At 38.8% G+C, this 18,279-nt stretch overlaps 1 protein-coding gene across 2 annotated transcripts in view; it reads left to right on the forward strand.

The window, feature by feature from the left end:
• Positions 1–18,279, forward strand: part of LOC126281360 (chromatin assembly factor 1 subunit A-like) — a 90,099-nt gene that overhangs the window by 49,095 nt on the left and 22,725 nt on the right. For both annotated transcript variants that reach the window (XM_049980272.1, XM_049980270.1), the window contains exons 8-10: positions 7,140–7,321; positions 13,069–13,260; positions 13,591–13,720. In XM_049980272.1, the coding sequence (XP_049836229.1) occupies positions 7,140–7,321; positions 13,069–13,260; positions 13,591–13,720 (504 nt within the window). The remainder of the gene's footprint in view (positions 1–7,139; positions 7,322–13,068; positions 13,261–13,590; positions 13,721–18,279) is intronic.

Genomic DNA, 18,279 nt, shown 5'->3' on the forward strand with positions numbered 1-18,279 from the left:
CTCCTTACCGGCTGTTGCCAATGTCTTTGTAGGTTGTCGGGAGGACAGTGGTAGGTGCTGCTGATGCTTATTGCCTAAGTAATTGGTAAAATATTATATCGTAAATTTTGTGAAGCACTTTCTGAAGGCAACTTGTTCCTAAATAAATGCCTTATGGACCTAATGTCAACAAAAGAGTGTTTAGGCTTTTAGCTAGTGATGTCCACATGACCTGAGGCAGACAACTTGTAAACATCAGAGCTTGCAATATTCTACATTTACATCTACATATATACTCCACAAGCCACCTGATGGTGTGTGGCGGAGGGTACCCTGAGTACCTCTATCAGGTCTCCCTTCTATTCCAGTCTCGTATTGTTCGTGGAAAGAAGGATTGTTGGTATGCTTCTGTGTGGGCTCTAATCTCTCTGATTTTATCCTCATGGTCTCTTCGCGAGATATACGTAGGAGGGAGCAATATACTGCTTGACTCTTCGGTGAAGGTATGTTCTCGAAACTTTAAAAGCCCGTACCGAGCTACTGAGCGTCTCTCCTGCAGAGTCTTCCACTAGAGTTTATCTATCATCTCCGTAACGCTTTCACGATTACTAAATGATCCTGTAACGAAGCGTGCTGCTCTCCATTGGATCTTCTCTATCTCTTCTATCAACCCCATCTGGTACGGATCCCACACTGTTGAGCAGTATTCAAGGCAGTGGGCGAACAAGCGTACTGTAACCTACTTCCTTTGTTGTCGGATTGCATTACCCTAGGCTTCTTCCAATGAATCTCAGTGTGGCATCTGCTTTACCGACGATCAACTTTATATGATCATTCCATTTTAAATCACTCCTAATGCGTACTCCCAGATAATTTATGGAATTAACTGCTTCCAGTTGCTGACCTGCTATTTTGTAGCTAAATGATAAGGGATCTTTCTTTCTATGTATTCGCAGCACATTACACTTGTCTACATTGAGATTCAATTGCCATTCCCTGCATCATGCGTCAATTCGCTGCAGATCCTCCTGCACTTCAGTACAATTTTTCATTGTTGCAACCTCTCGATACACCACAGCATCATCTGCAAAAAGCCTCAGTGAACTTCCGATGTCATGCGCCAGGTCATTTATGTATGTTGTGAATAGCAACGGTCCTATGACACTCCCCTGAGGCACACCTGAAATCACTCTTACTTCGGAAGACTTCTCTCCATTGAGAATGACATGCTGCATTCTGTTATATAGAAACTCTTCAGTCCAATCACACAATTGGTCTGATAGTCCGTATGCTCTTACTTTGTTCATTAAATGACTGTGGGGAACTGTGTCAAACGCCTTGCGAAAGTCAAGAAACACGGCATCTACCTGTGAACCCGTGTCTATGGCCCTCTGAGTCTCGTGGACGAATAGCGCGAGCTGGGTTTCACACGACCGTCTTTTTCGAAACCCATGCTGATTCCTACAGAGTAGATTTCTAGTCTCCAGAAAAGTCATTATACTCGAACATAATACGTGTTCCAAAATTCTACAACTATGTAAAGGCTTTGAAATGTTTAGGTCAAGAACCATCCAATTTCGAGGCAATATTTACCATTATTTTGATAGTTGGCTTGCTCACTGGGCCCTACCTTTTTGGTAGGGGTTTATAAAAATTAAAACAATTCTTTTTTTGCAATATATATGTTTACCGAAAAATTTGTCGCCATTTAATACCCTTTTTAACATCGTCACACTGCAAGAGGAGAAGGCAGCAAAATAATTGACAGTGGTTAAAGTAAAGGGGATATAAAATGTGTACTGGCAATGGCAAGACAAGTGTTTCTGAAAAAGATAAATTTATTAACAACAAATATAAATTTCAGTGTTAGGAAGTATTTTCTGAAACATTTGTCTGGAGTGTAGCCTTGTATGGCAGTGAGACATGGAAGACAAACAGTTCAGACCAGAAGAGAATAAAACCTTCTGACATGTGGTGTTACAGAAGAATACTGAAGATTAAGTTGGCAGATTGGTTAACTAATTAAGATACTGAATCAAATTGGTAAGACAAGAAATTTGTGACTCAGCTTGACTAAAAAAAAAGTGGCTCAGTTGATTGGACACATCCTGAGGCATCGAGGAATTGTTAATGTGGTAATGGGGGGGGGGGGGGGGGGGGTAAAAATTGTACACAATCACACACACTCAGGTTCAAACACATAAGCAGGTTCACATGGATGTTGTGTGCAGTAGTTATGCAAAGACAAAGACACTTGTAAAGATAGACAACCATGGAGAGCTGCATCAAACTATTCTTCAAACTGAAGATGTGAACAACACAGACAAAAAACAGTTCAAAAGAAGGCAAAGGAAATAATTCATTGATCTTTGATGCCTGGTCTGAGGAATAGGATCACCAGCCAGCAGTTAAAAGGAATTTAGAGAAAGATAAAATACTCAATTTTACGTCATTTTTTGCATGACCGTTTTTAATTGTCTTATACAAAATTTGAAACAATGCGTGTTTCAGTGACATTAAACATCACAAAAGAGAATTGAAACTGTTTGTTTGAAAATATGTGCAGGGTTTTGTTGTGTGGTACATTTAAGATTAGAAACCTTCATTTGGGTAACAGTCTGTTTACGTTGTTTACTTACCATTAATAGAAACAGAAGGAAAAAATAAATACTCTCATTATTTCAGTATTGCAGAAGAGAGAAGGGGAATTTGTGTGTGTTTTGTTGAATTGCAGAGTCCAAGCTTATCAGTTGAAGTGCAGTGTGTCCACAAAAACTTCAACATTTTTAAAATGTGGTTTAAAGAAGGTACAGTGACTCGTAGGGACTTGTCATTTGTGGCATCATGTAAAGTAACGCAAAGTTTTGTACAAAAGTAACACACTTTTGCACGGGCTCCTTTTGTAACCCTTATAATGTCTAGACGATACTTGTACCTCAACTCGTGTATGCACAAGTGTATGTGGGATGATGGGGATCCTATTGCATCTGCACTTCTTCTGTGAAGATTGTCAAGATCACATATAGGTGAGGCATATATAATGACTTTCACATAACCCTATACGAAAAAATATGAAAGGGTTCAGTCTCATGAGGGTAGCGGTGCATTGTGTCCTATCCATCACTATGAAAATATTCAGTTCAGAAAGTCACAAACACATAAACTCCAGGGTTGTGGTGCACTGTCCTGCTGGAAGATCACATTTGGATGAAAGGGAAGAAGCTAAGGGACAGAAAATTGCTCAGGCATGTCCACATAAACGTTTCCTACTACAATTTGCTCGATGGAGCAAAATGGTTCAACTATGCTATTTTTCATCAGCACACGCCACACATTCACCTTCTCAGTTTCTCTGGCATTTTCCTGAGAACTGTGAGGGTTTCCTGAATCCCAGATGCAAATGTTGTCGCAATTAAACTTCCCACATATGTGGAAGGTTGCTTCATCAGAGAAAATGTTATTTCCTAATTAGTTGGCACTTTACCAAATCCAGTCCAAGATCTCAATAGCAAAATCATGGCAAGCAGCAAAAAGTCATTCTCCTTCAGTGTTTGCACAATTTGAACTTCATAAATGTTCAGAGAAAGTTATTCATGAAGCATCTTTTGAACTGTTGAGTAAGGAATGTTGAACTATCATGGTGCTCAACAGTCTTTGATGGGCTTCTTTTGAAGGTCTCACTAATCTCTACCACTTCATCAGGTATGTGTTTTCTGTCAGGATCTGACTGACTGTTAACACTCCCAGTGGCTAGGAACTTGTAATGCCAAGTGATACTCATTGTAATGTCTGGTGGCTCCCTTTGAAATTCACATTGGTAATTTCTTTGGACAGCCATGGCTGGGTTTTTTTTCTGGTAATTGTTTAGCACCTGAATCAAAACAAAAGGAACCATGCAGGAAAAAAATTTATACACAATATCTTGAATTACTTTACATGATGCCACAAACTGTCCGTATCTGTCTGGTATTTTACCGCCACCACCTTGCCTTTATCTCACTCTTTCTCATGCCACATGCAGTCAGTTGGGTCTTAGTGTCGGAGTTCAGTAGCCTTGTGTGTGTTAGGTGGTTGTTGTTGTGCAATATGTGACAGTTCTACTTCTGAGGAAGAACTTCGTCCAAAAGCATAAATATTTCTAATATTCTTTTACATTGTGCTTGTATGTGACTCATTGCTTCCTCTAAGTGGTGAAAAGCAATCTATCCTTTCTTTATCATCAACTATTATATAGTTGTCAGGCAAAAATCAAACAATGGAAAATCTGGGATGTAATGTGAAGATATTATGAAAAGGAAAGTTGCTACTCACCATGTAACAGAGATGCCGAGTTGCACACGTGTGTGTGTGTGTGTGTGTGTGTGTGTGTGTGTGTGTGTGTGTGTGTGTGTGTGTGTGTGTCGCCTGTTGTTGACAAATGCATTAACATTCGGACATACAGGCTTTGCCTGCACCCTTGAACGCCCAGAGGGGTCATTTTGACCACTACCATGTAAGAAACATTTTCTTAACTACTATTTCGTAATTTTAAGCATTTATTATATTTTAGTGTTTACAAGATTTATAGTCATTTCAGATAGAGTTGTGAATAAAAAGAACAGACACAAATTATATTATTTATTGACATATAAACAAATTTCACTGAACCTGGTAACACCCAAACAAGCTTTTCTTGGTTCTCAATTCATAAAAAATTGAACTTTTCATGCATATAGAAATTTCAGCTACTTTATTGTTTTACACAATTGACACATTTGTACTCAGTTTCCTTTGTACATTTTCCACAAACCATCATCTTACAAACACTGCACTTGGAAATAGTTTTATTGCATTTTGCAGAATTCAAGAACTTGACATTTACAGCAGTTCTGTAGCATTTCATTTTCATTCTTTTCATGCTTGTCTGTGGTCATACAAGGAAAGCGACTCTTCACATACTCAGAAGGTATTTCATCTGCAAGCTGCTGAATAAAGTATTTTATTTTTATCTTCTTCCCAGTAACAGCTCTAAATACTACATAAGCATTTATTCCCGCTAACTCAAGTATATTATAGAAGGAGTGCACTGGCCGTCTTCTTGAGGGAGCGTTGACTGAATACTGCCTTGCCATTTTGTCTACTAAGTCAACCCCAAATTTTATTTTGTTGTAATAACATAGAGTTTGTGGAGTTTTTTCTCATTTGTATTTATGGTCACACTATAATGAAGGGAAGACATTACTAGCACATTTTTTTGCTTTCTTTCCTTGATTGACTGTGAAGAAGTCTCATGTTTTAAAACTTTTGTGGAATACAGAAGTCTCTTCAACGACTTCAAAGCATGTGGTATTTCTCTTCTTGCTCTATTTAGTGCTGCTACAATGGAAGCTGATTTGTTTTTCAATTTTTTGGCTAGTTTGAGTAAAGTGAAGTAATTGTCTGTAGTGACATTTCTGCCTCTGCCCAGAAATGTTTCCATAAGAGGCATCTTTACATAATCTGAAATCCCTTTCATCTTGGAATTGTGCAGTATCCTTACCAAGATAAGGGAAACCATCAAGTGTATACTTGTTTTCAACATCTATAGCTAACCAGTATTTTTGCCCATGCTTGTCAGGCTTTGAAGCCATGAATTGTGTGAATGGGCACCTAGTTTTACTTGGGAAGAGCTGGTTGTCTATTGTTATGTCACTTCCAGGTTTGTAACACATTGTACAGTTTTCTATGAATTTGTTACAGGCAGCAAAAACCAATGCAAACTCATCATTCTGTAATCGTACGCAGCATGTAGACTTCTCGTCGAACCCCAGGAGTCTCACAGAATCTATTTCTACTCGTGGTTTCCATACAAAATGGCAGGCCCCAGGAATCTGGCCATAAAGTGTGGAGGACTGTACTTCAGCAACCACTCACACCACAAGCATAAATAATTGCAATAAATGCTTCTAGTTATTCCGTTGTCATTGACCAGTTGCCATTTCTTAGTACTCGTGTGCCTCTGTTACAATACATTTCAAGATATGTTTGATTATATAATTGTCTATGAAACGTGCCAAACACATGCTACAAGTTTGTCACTTACATTTCTTTTTGCATGTGGTTTAGATCCAGGAGATTCTCACAAAATATTGTGATTAAGAAAATGCCCACCTTGTGAATTAGGCACTACTTCTATTCAAACTAATCCATCAGGAGCAACTTCATGTCTTTCATCAGATGATGAAGAAGCAGTCACATGTTCTACACTCTGAGCATCAGGATTATCTCCTCTTCAGTTACATGATTCTTCTCAATCTATAGACCACGAATAATAGAACAAATGTAAGAAAGCTACCATAAAATCTAAATGAAGTGCAGTAACATTATATGTAGGTAAGAATATGATGATTATAAATTAGCAGCAGTAATAATCATAATCATAATAATATACTTACTAGACTGTAAACTTCCATTATCTGTATCTGAAGAATCAGAATAATTAGTATTAGATGATTCATCTTCTCTGAATGTTTACAGTAAAAACTCTTACTCTGAATCGTCAGAAAAAAGTTCGCCACCATTTGACTCTTACTCCATAACTCTTTGTAACTCTAAGAGTGAACAAAATGATAGCTTTTTTCTAAAGGGATCAATATGACACCTTGGGCATCAAAGGTAAAACTGGAAAAACGAGGTAATCAATTAGGTGAAATTCACTGTTTTTTAATGTAATGAAAGTACATGCCAAGTAAATAAATGCCATGAAAGTAAATGTTGCTTGCATTATTCTTCAAAACATCTCTAGCATTTAGAAACCGAAAAGGGTCATTTTGGCCTCTCTGTGTATCCAAGTGTTAATGGCCAAAAGCTTTGTGATAGTCTTTTTGTTGTTTGTTGTGCCTATCTACAACTCATCATCTCTTCTATATGGTGAGTAGCAACTTTCCTTTTCATAATATTATTATGTATAATCTTAAACTAGTGTTAGATGTGTTTACAGCTGCCAAGCTTTTGGTGCCACAAAATTTCTTTTTTTTTTTTTCCAGGCAAACTATGGACTTTGTCTATTGGGTTAGGATACTTAGCTCAGTTAAAATGTTCATTTCTTTATTTTATGTGTCAGATGTACATTAAAGAAGTATGACATCCCATATAAAATTGACCCCACAAATAAACATGCATTTATTCATCTGTGATACCAGATGATCCCGAGGACGAGATTATTGGTGGGGCTGACAACCAGGTGGTGGAGCTGCACCCAGAAATAAACCTGCCACGGCCGAAGCTCCTGCAGTTCTGGGACAACAGGCGGCCACCTTACTGGGGAACTTGGCGCAAGAAAAGCTCAGTCATATCCCAGAGAAAGCCATTCAACAAAGATGAGGTTTGCACATATGTCCTTAATCTGTGTCATCTTAAAAATTTTTACTGTGTCTGCTCAGTGCTGTATCAGTTTAATGTAGTGCATTTTGCAAGTAAACAAAATTAGTTGACATTATCCATCCATTAAGTGTTCTTCATTCATGTTTGAGAGACCCCAGGCAATAGCATTACTTTTGTACCTTTGATACAGCAATTGGCTTGCATGTCTCCATTCAACATTGAAGCTAATTACACAGCGCAATGATATGTTCCATATTGATGTCCAGCAGGACTACTGAAGCAATACGGCCTTCATCAATACTGTTTTTATACAGTTGACTTTCTTCAAATTTCTTCTTTCTGCTGACCTTTATCATATATCGTCACGGTATCAATGTGTTAATTGCTATATTTCGCTAACTAGTGCTGGAGGGTGGCCTGATACCCTTCCTGTTGCCACCCATTTCCCTTCAGGGACAGAATTCATGTGCACCAGAGGTGTGACTTTAGTGTTACCCATGAGAGTGTTATTCTGCATATTTGCAAATCGTGTAAGTGAGGCGAGTCATTCGTACGATCACGATATTCACATAGTGAGATGTGGGAAGCTGCCAAAAAACCACCTGTAGGTTGACCAGTGTAACAGCTAGCATTGTTAATCCACCTAGGGCCAACGTGCCAACCCAAATCCCAGAAGTGGCATGGGAACAAGTCCGTGGGCTGGTCAGCTTTCAGTGTAATGATTATTATCCAGTTTTGATAAATGTGAGCTTAATAAATCTCTTATATTTTTGTACGGAGGTGAATATAAAAGCAACACATTTGGCTGTTGAGAGAAATGTGTGAAGTTTCCAGTGACTGCCGTAACAGAATACTGTCGAACAACCTTCTACAAAACCCAAAGTAATTCTAGTCCTATGTAAAAGCTGTTAGTATTACCAGATTTAATGTCCAATAACTCAAGTATGAGACAGGACTGAAATAGAGTACCAAAGCAAAAGTAGAAACCTTCTGTCCACTTTCAAATTTTCCTTTACAAAGAAACTCCCCCCTCCCCATGACATACGGACTTTGCCATTGTTGGTGTGGCTTGAATCCCTCAGTGATATAGATAGTCGTACCACAGGTGCTACCACAATGGAGAGGCCAGACACCATGTAGTTCCTGAAGAGGAACAGTTCCAGGGGACTGACTGATCTGCCCTTGTAACATCAGCCATAATGGCCTTGCTGTGTTGCTACTGTGAATGACTGAAAGCAGGGGGAAACTACAGCCGTAATTTTTCCTGAGGGCATATTGCTTTGCTGTATGGTTATATGATGATGGCACCCTCTTGGGTAAAGTATTCCATAGGTAAAATAGTCCCTCATTTGGCTCTTGAGACAGTGATGACTCAGGAGGACATCGTTATCAGGAGGGAAAAAAACTGGCAATTCTGCGGATCGGAACATGGAATGTCAGATCCCTTAGTTGGGCAGGTAGGTTAAAAAGCTTTAAAACAGAAATGGATAGGTTACAGTTAAATGAGGTGGGAATTAGTGAAGTTCGGTGGCAAGAGGAACAAGACATCTGGCCAGGTGAATATAGGGTTATAAATATAAAATCAAATAAGGGTAATGCAGGAGTGGGTTTAATAATGAATTAAAGAAGTAGGAACACAAGTAAGTTACTATGAACAGCAAAGCAAACACATTATTGTAGCCAAGATAGACACTAAACCCACACCTACCACAGCAGTAAAAGCCTATATTCCAACTAGCTCCACAGATTATGAAGAGACTGAAGAAATGTATGATGTGATAAAAGAAATTATTCAGATAGTTACGGGTGACGAAAATTTAATAGTCGTGGGGAACTGGAATTCGATAGTATGAAAAGGAAGAGAAGGGAAAGGTAGGTGAATATGGACTGGCAGTAAGGAATGAAAGAGAAAGCCGCATGGTAGAATTTTGCACAGAGTGTAACTTAATCGTAGCTAATACTTGGTTTATGAATCGTGAAAGACGGTTGTATGCATGGAAGAGGCCTGCAGACACTGGGAGGTTTCAGATTGATTATATAGTGACAAAACAGAGATTTAGGAACAAGGTTTTAAATTGTGAGGAATTTCCAGCTGCAGATGTGGATTCTGGCCACAATTTATTTGTTTTGAACTGTGGAGTAAAACTGAAGAAATTGCTAAATGGTAGGATTTCAAGCAGATGGGGCCTGGATAAACTGAAAGAACCAGATGTTGTAGAGTGTTTCAGAGAGAGCATTAGGGAATGATTGACAAGAACTGGGGAAAGAAATTCAGTAGAATAAGAATGGGTAGCTTTGAGAGAGAAAATAGTGAAAGCAGCAGAGGATCAAGTAGATAAAAAGACAAGGGCTAGTAGAAATCCATGGGTAACACAAGAGATGTTGAATTTAATTGATGAAAGGAGAAGATATAAAAATGCAGTAAATGAAGCAGGTGAAAAGGAGTACAAATGGTTCAAAAAGTGAGATTGACAGGAAGTGCAAAATGGTTAAAAGGGATGGCTGGAGGGCAAATGTAAGGATGTAGGAGCTTACATCACTAGGGGTAAGATAGATTCTGTCTACAGGAAAATTAAATAAAGAGACCTTTGGAGAAAAGAGAATCACCTGTATTACTATCAAGAGCTTAGATGGAAAAGCAGTCCTAAGCAAAGAAGAGAAAGGTGGAAGGAGTATATAGAGAGTCTGTACAAGGGTGATGTACTTGAGGCCAATGTTATGGAAATGGAAGAGGACATAGAGGAAAAGTCAAAACAAGCCCCCGGAGTAGGCAACATTCCATTAGAACTACTGATACCCATGGGATAGCCAACCATGACAAAATGCTTCCATCTGGTGAGTAAGATTATACATATTATAGACAGACGAAATACCCTCAGATGTCAAGAAGAATATAAAAACTCCAATCCCAAAAAATGTTGAAACATGCAAGGTAAAACTGACCCTATGACTTACCTTGATAGATAGGTTAAGAAGAGCAAATTTGTTTCTAGTGTTGTAGACTTTGAGAAAAGCTTTTGGCAATGTTGACTGGAATGCCCCATTTCAAATTCTGAAGGTGGCAGGGGTAAAATACAGGGATAAAAAGGCTATTTACAATTTGTACAGGTACCAGATAGCAGTTAGAAGAGTCGAGGGGCACAAAAGGGAAGCAGTGGTTGAGGGGGGGGGGGGGGGGGCGGCTTTAGCCTATCACTGATGTTATTTAATCTGTGTATTGAGCTAGCAGTAAAGGAAACACAAGAAAGATTTGGAGTGGGAATTAAAATACGTGGAGAAGAAATAAAAACTTTGAGGTTTGCCAATGACATTGTAATTCTGACAGAGACAGCAAAGAGCAGCTGAACGGAATGGACAGTGTCTTGAAAGTAGGATATAAGATGAACATCCACAAAAGCAAAACGAGGATAATAGAATGTAGTAGAATGAAGTCATGTGATGCTGAGGGAAACGACACTCTTAAAGTAGTAGATGAGTTTTGCTATTTGGTGAGCAAAATAACTGATGGTGGTCGAAGTAGAGAGGATATAAAATGTAGACTGTCTATGGCAAGGAAAGCGTTTCTCAAGAAGTGAAAAATGGACGATAAATAGTTTAGACAAAAAGAGAATACAAGCTTTTGAAATGTGGTGGCACAGAAGAATGCTGAAGATTATGGGGTATATCACATAACTAATGAGGAGGTACTTAATAGAGTTTGGGAGAAGAGGAATTTGTGGCATAACTTGACTAGAAGAAGGGATAAATTGGTAGAAGTTGTTCTGAGGCATCAAGGGATCACCAATTTAGTATTGGAGGGAAACTTGGAGGGTAAAAATTGCAGAGGGAGGCCAAGAGATGAATACACTAAGCAGATTCAGAAGGATATGGGTTGCAGTAGTTATTTGGAGATGATGAATCTTGCACAGGACAGAGTAGCATGGAGAGCTGCATCAAACCAGTCTCTGGACTGAAGATCACCACAGCTAGGAAAACCCAGGAGAACTGACACAATTTAATTCTTGTATTGCAGAAAAGATTAGTAAAATGAGTATTATTGTTAGTAGTGTTGAGAAACACGTGAAATCATTAAAATTGAACAAAGCTCCAGAGCCTGATAAAATCCATCAGATTCTGTACTGAATTTGCGGCTGAGTTAGCCCCTCTTTTTATAATCTATCATAGAGTCCTTGAACAGAAAACCATGCTCAGTAGTTGCAGGAAAGCAGAGGTAACACCTTAGTAACTGATGGACTGTAGAAGTTATGGACAAACTACCTTCCAGTGTCCTCGACATCAATTTGTCATAGAATCTGAGAACATACACTGAGCTCAGTAACGAGGTATCTTGAATCCAATGACCTTCTCCATGCCAGCTAACATGGATCCTGAAAACATTGATCATCTGAAACCCAGCTCACACTTTTCTCTCATGACATGCTGAAAGCTTTGGAGCAAGGCAGTCAGGTAGGTGCAGTATTTCTCAGATTCTGTAAAGCATTTGACTCAGTACCACATATATTCTTCTTTTCAAATATGGGTTGAAGATTTTTTGTTAGGGAAGACACAGTAAGTTACCTTAGATGGAGAGCCATTGGTAGATGTAGAAGTAAATCAGGTCTGCCACAGGGAAGTGTGCTGGGACTATTGATGGTTGCTGTTCATGTTGCATATCAGTGACATTGTAGACAGTATTAATAGCAACCTTAGACTTTTTGCAGATGGTGCAGTTATGTGTAATGAAATATTGTCTGAAAGAAGCTGCCTAATTATTAAGTTAGATCTTATAAAATTTCAAAGGGGTGCAAAGATTGTCAGCTTAATTTAAATATTCAGAACTGTAAAATTGTGCACTTAACAAAATAAAAATACATAATATCTTATGACAATAATATCACTGAGTCACAGCGGGAATCAGCTAACTTGTAAATATGTCTGGATGTAACATTCTGTAGCAATATGAAATGGAATGGTCACATGGCTCAGTTGTAGGTAAAGCTGCTGATAGACGTTGGTTCATTGGTAGAATACCAGGGAAGTGCAGACAGTCTACAAAGGAGATTGCTTACAATTTACTCATGTGACACATTGTAGAATATTGCTCAACAGTGTGGGATGTGTACCAGACGGGACTAACATGGGATATTGAACATATACAGAGAAGGGCAACACGAACGGTTGCCGGTTTGTTTGGCCTGAGGATAGTATTGCAGAGATTCTGAAGAAACTGAACTGGAAGACTCTTGAAGAAGACAACTATCGTGCAAAAGCCGTTAAATTATGACTCTATGCAAATACTATACCTTCTATGTATTGCTCACATAGAGATTGTGAGGACAAGATAAGATTAATTACAGTACAATGGAGGAATTTAAATATTCATTCGTCCCACATTCCATACATGAATGAAACGATATATAAACCCTTATAGCCTCTTAGTATGGGACATAATCTCTACCACGTATGTCACTGTGGTTTGCATAGTATAGATGTAGATGTAATTATGGCCACTCAAATCCACCTTTGTAGTTTCTGAATAGTTACCACTTATTTGACATTGATTCTGTTGTTTCCTCGTAAGCAATGAGTTAATATCACAGTGTACACTGTATAAGGCATGAACATGTGAATAATCTTTGTATTTGTTACTCCTTTGCACTTTGATGATTTTGTTTATTGTGTTACTACTAATTCTTTCTTCTCTCATAGTTTGTTTCTACAAATACATACACAAAACACATGCTTTACTATAATGACTTTAAATTCCAGAAATTGTTTGACTATGAAGTGGACTCTGATGATGAATGGGAAGAAGAGGAACCTGGAGAGTCATTACATGGCTCAGATGATGAAAAGGAGTCAGAAGATGAATATGAGGTTGACAATGATTTCTTTGTACCTCATGGATATTTAAGTGACGAAGAAAACCTACATGGTGACGATGAGGATACAGAAACTTTGGTAAGTTTTGCTCAGTAAACACTACTACTACCCTGTGGACAAGGTGGTGTGTGTGTGTGTGTGTGTGTGTGTGTGTGTGTGTGTGTGTGTGTGTTTTAGCTTCAGCTATCAAGGGCACAAGCAAAATAGCGTCTAACCCCCTCGAGACACACACACACACACACACACACACACACACACACACACACACACACACACTCTCTCTCTCTCTCTCTCTCTCTCTCTCTCTCTCTCTCTCTCTCTCTTTCTTTATTACTTCAGTTTCTCTCTTGCTCACTTTGTATATTTTTTGTTAGACATTATCACTTGTTAGATTTGCATTCATTTTAGTCACCCGAGTCCCAGAAGGCTAAACTTAAATTACTGGAGCACGAATTTGAAGAAGAAATGAAACAAAAGACGGAGCGCCTAAAACCAAGAATAATTGGATGCATTTGGACACACAAAAGTACTGATGCAGGTATGTACCTTTTGAAGTAACAAAACTGTGATGATGATAAATAAATGTATGTGCAAAGTACAAGTAAGAATAGTGCATAAACAATTTAAAATTAACAGTTTGTGGGAAATAACACTAAACAATACTCAGAAGCTTTACCATTGGATGAATTGTTACATGTCCTTTTAAATTATTTATGTTCTTTTTATAACATGTTGTTGTTGTGGTGGTGGTGGTGGTGGTGGTGGTGGTGGTGGTCCTGAGACTGGTTTGATGCAGCTCTCCATGCTACTCTATCCTGTGCAAGTTGCTTCATCTCTCAGTACCTTCTGCAACCTACATCCTTCTGAATCTTCTTAGTGTATTCATCTCTTGGTCTCCCTCTGCGATTTTTATCCTCCACGCTGCCCTCCAATATTAAATTGGTGATCCCTTGATGCCTCAGAACATGTCCTATCAACGGATCCCTTCTTCTTGTCAAGTTGTGCCACAAACTTCTCTTCTCCCCAATCCTATCCAATACTTCCTCATTAGTTATGTGATCTATCCATCTAATCTTCAGCATTCTTCTGTAGCACCACATTTCGAAAGCTTCTATTCTCTTCTTGTCCAAACTAGTTATCGTCCATGTTCCACTTCCATACATGGCTACACTCCATACAAATACTTCCAGAAAAGACTTCCTAACATTTAAATCTATATTCGATGTTAACAAATTTCTCTTCTTCAGAAACGCTTTCCTTGCCATTGCCAGTATACATTTTATATCCTCTCTACTTCGACCATCATCAGTTATTTTGATCCCCAAATAGCAAACCTCATTTACTACTTTAAGTGTCTCATTTCCTAATCTAATTCCCTCAGCATCACCCGACTTAATTCGACTACATTCCATTATCCTCGTTTTTCTTTTGTTGATGTTCATCTTATATACTCCTCTCAAGACATTGTCCATTCCATTCAACTGCTCTTCCAAGTCCCTTGCTGTCTCTGACAGACTGACAATGTCATCGGCGAACCTCAAAGTTTTTATTTCTTCTCCATGGATTTTAATACCTACTCCGAAATTTTCTTTTGTTTCCTTTATTGCTTGCTCAATATACAGATTGAATAACATCAGGGAGAGGCTACAACCCTGTCTTACTCCCTTCCCAACCACTGCTTCCCTTTCATGCCCCTCGACTCTTATAACTGCTATCTGGTGTCTGTACAAATTGTAAATAGCCTTTCGCTCTCTGTATTTTACCCCTGCCACCTTTAGAATTTGAAAGAGAGTATTCCAGTCAACATTGTCAAACGCTTTCTCTAAGTCTACAAATGCTAGAAACGTAGGTTTGCCTTTCCTTACTCTTTCTTCTAAGATAAGTCGTAAGGTCAGTATTGCCTCACGTGTTCCAGTATTTCTACGGAATCCAAACTGATCTTCCCCGAGGTCGGCTTCTACTAGTTTTTCCATTCGTCTGTAAAGAATTCGTGTTAATATTTTGCAGCTATGGCTTATTAAACTTATTGTTCGGTAATTTTCACATCTGTCAACACCTGCTTTCTTTGGGATTATTATATTCTTCTTGAAGTCTGAGGGTATTTCGCCTGTTTCATACATCTTGCTCAACAGATGGTAGAGTTTTGTCAGGAATGGCTCTCCCAAAGCCGTCAGTAGTTCCAATGGAATGTTGTCTACTCTGGGGGCCTTGTTTCAACTCAGATATTTCAGTGCTCTATCAAACTCTTCACGCAGTATCGTATCTCCCATTTCATCTTCATCTACATCCTCTTCCATTTCCATAATATTATCCTCAAGTACATCGCCCTTGTATAGATCCTCTATATACTCCTTCCACCTTTCTGCTTTCCCTTCTTTGCTTAGAACTGGGTTTCCATCTGAGCTCTTGATGTTCATACAAGTGGTTCTCTTATCTCCAAATGTCTCTTTAATTTTCCTGTAGGCAGTATCTATCTTACCCCTAGTGAGATAAGCCTCTACATCCTTACATTTGTCCTCTAGCCATCCCTGCTTAGCCATTTTGCACTTCCTGTTGATCTCAGTTTTGAGACATTTGTATTCCTTTTTGCCTGCTTCATTTACTGCATTTTTATATTTTCTCCTTTCATCAATTAAATTCAGTATTTCTTCTGTTACCCAAGGATTTCTACTAGCCCTCACCTTTTTACCTACTTGATCCTCTGCTGCTTTCACTACCTCGTCCCTCAAAGCTACCCATTCTTCTTCTACTGTATTTATTTCTCCCATTCCTAACAATTGTTCCCTTATGCTCTCTCTGAAACTCTGTACAACCTCTGGTTCTTTCAGTTTATCCAGGTCCCATCTCCTTAATTTCCCACATTTTTGCAGTTTCTTCAGTTTTAATCTACAGGTCATAACCAATAGATTGTGGTCAGAGTCCACATCTGCCCCTGGAAATGTCTTACAATTTAAAACCTGGTTCCTAAATCTCTGCCTTACCATTATATAATCTATCTGATACCTTTTAGTATCTCCAGGGTTCTTCCATGTATACAACCTTCTTTTATGATTCTTAAACCAAGTGTTAGCTATGATTAAGTTGTGCTCTGTGCAAAATTCTACCAGGCGGCTTCCTCTTTCATTTCTTAGTCCCAATCCATATCCACCTACTACGTTTCCTTCTCTCCCTTTTCCTACACTCGAATTCCAGTCACCCATGACTATTAAATTTTCATCTCCCTTCAGTATCTGAATAATTTCTTTTATTTCATCATACATTTCTTCAATTTCTTTGTCATCTGCAGAGCTAGTTGGCATATAAACTTGTACTACTGTAGTAGGTGTGGGCTTCGTATCTATCTTGGCCACAATAATGCGTTCACTATGCTGTTTGTAGTATCTTACCCACGTTCCTATTTTCCTATTCATTATTAAACCTACTCCTGCATTACCCCTATTTGATTTTGTGTTTATAACCCTGTAGTCACCTGACCAGAGGTCTTGTTCCTCCTGCCACCAGACTTCACTAATTTCCACTATATCTAACTTTAACCTGTCCATTTCCCTTTTTAAATTTTCTAATCTACCTGTCCGATTAAGGGATCTGACATTCCGCACTCCGATCCGTAGAACGCCAGTTGTCTTTCTCCTGATAACGACATCCTCTTGAGTAGTCCCTGCCCGGAGATGCGAATGGGGGACTATTTTACCTCCGGAATATTTTACCTATGTTGTAGTAAAACATCATGCCTGATTTTGTCACATTATAGCCATGAATATCACATCTGCTAACACATCTATTCCGTCTTTAGGCCACTACCCTGGTGAAATGATGAATATCAAGTTGCAGTTCAACTAGTGATAATCTTGCCCATCCTAAACAGATAGGAAAAAATGCCCCAAATAATTATGGAGCGGAGCAAGAGATTTTGTCATGAATTCCCGAACTTCATAAATTATTCAGTAAAGTATGGGCAAGTGTCAGGAGAGTTCCTGGGAGATATGGGAGTCACCCTGTTGCACTGCCGTCTGAAAACTTAGGCCCCAGACCAGCCAGGGGGTGGTTGTGCAGTGTGCAGCAGAATATTTCTCCGGAGAGGTATCCACTATCAGCTGTGCCCTAGCCTTCTTTGACCATAAATGTGTTAGAGGAGAAGTTGTGACTTCAGTTCCAACAAGGACTCTTTCAACTTTCTCTTCTCAATGTGGGTGATGAATTTGGAATTAACTGTTGTTCATAACTGTGCCTGAGGACGAAACTGGCCATAAAAAAGTTATGGAAGATAAAATAATAATAATAATAATAACATACACTAGCTTTTTCTCTACAATTAGTACAATGTTTGCTTTTGCAAAAACTTCAAAAATTCACCCTCCCACTGTCATGCGGTCTGAGGCACCTTGCCATGGTTTTTGTGGCTCCCTCCGTCAGAATTTTGAGTCCTCAGGCATGGGTGTGTGTGTGTTGTCCGTATCATAAGTTAGTTTAAGTTAGATGAAGGGGTGTGTAAGCAGTTTGGTCCCATAGGAACTTAACACAAATTTCGAAAATTTCTTTTTTCCCTCTAAATGGTCTTCACTTTTTTTCTTCTTTTGGCTCTATTTAAACTTCATTGTTCCCATTGAGGAGGAGCATTTTTTCCTCTGCTTAGAAACATATTCACCTGTTTTGTTTTCTGGGCACTGTAAACATGGACACAGGATGGCGATTCTTATGGAAAACCTGGATAGCCTGGAATTCTCAGGGAATTACATTTTAGTGGGAAAAAAATCAGGGGACTTCAGGAATTTCATAAAATCTCAGGGAGTTCTGTGTTTTAACCTAGCATTTGAATTAAATTGTACTGAGTTTTGTAAGTCTCAGATTTTACAATGCTTAATATATCGAAGTATGTTAATTACACGAATATTATTCTGTACAAATTATCAGTGTTTAAAAACTGCAGTCAAAGTATCTCAGCAGAGTGGAAAGAAAAGTAGTTACTGTGTGATGCTACCTCCACCACCCCCCACCCCCACCACACACACACACACACACACACACACACACACACACACACACACACACACACACAGTTTGAGTAGTCACCCTGGGACACTATAACATGGCTGTTGG

Source organism: Schistocerca gregaria, chromosome 7 (assembly GCF_023897955.1).
Source record: "Schistocerca gregaria isolate iqSchGreg1 chromosome 7, iqSchGreg1.2, whole genome shotgun sequence".
NCBI lineage: Eukaryota > Metazoa > Arthropoda > Insecta > Orthoptera > Acrididae > Schistocerca > Schistocerca gregaria.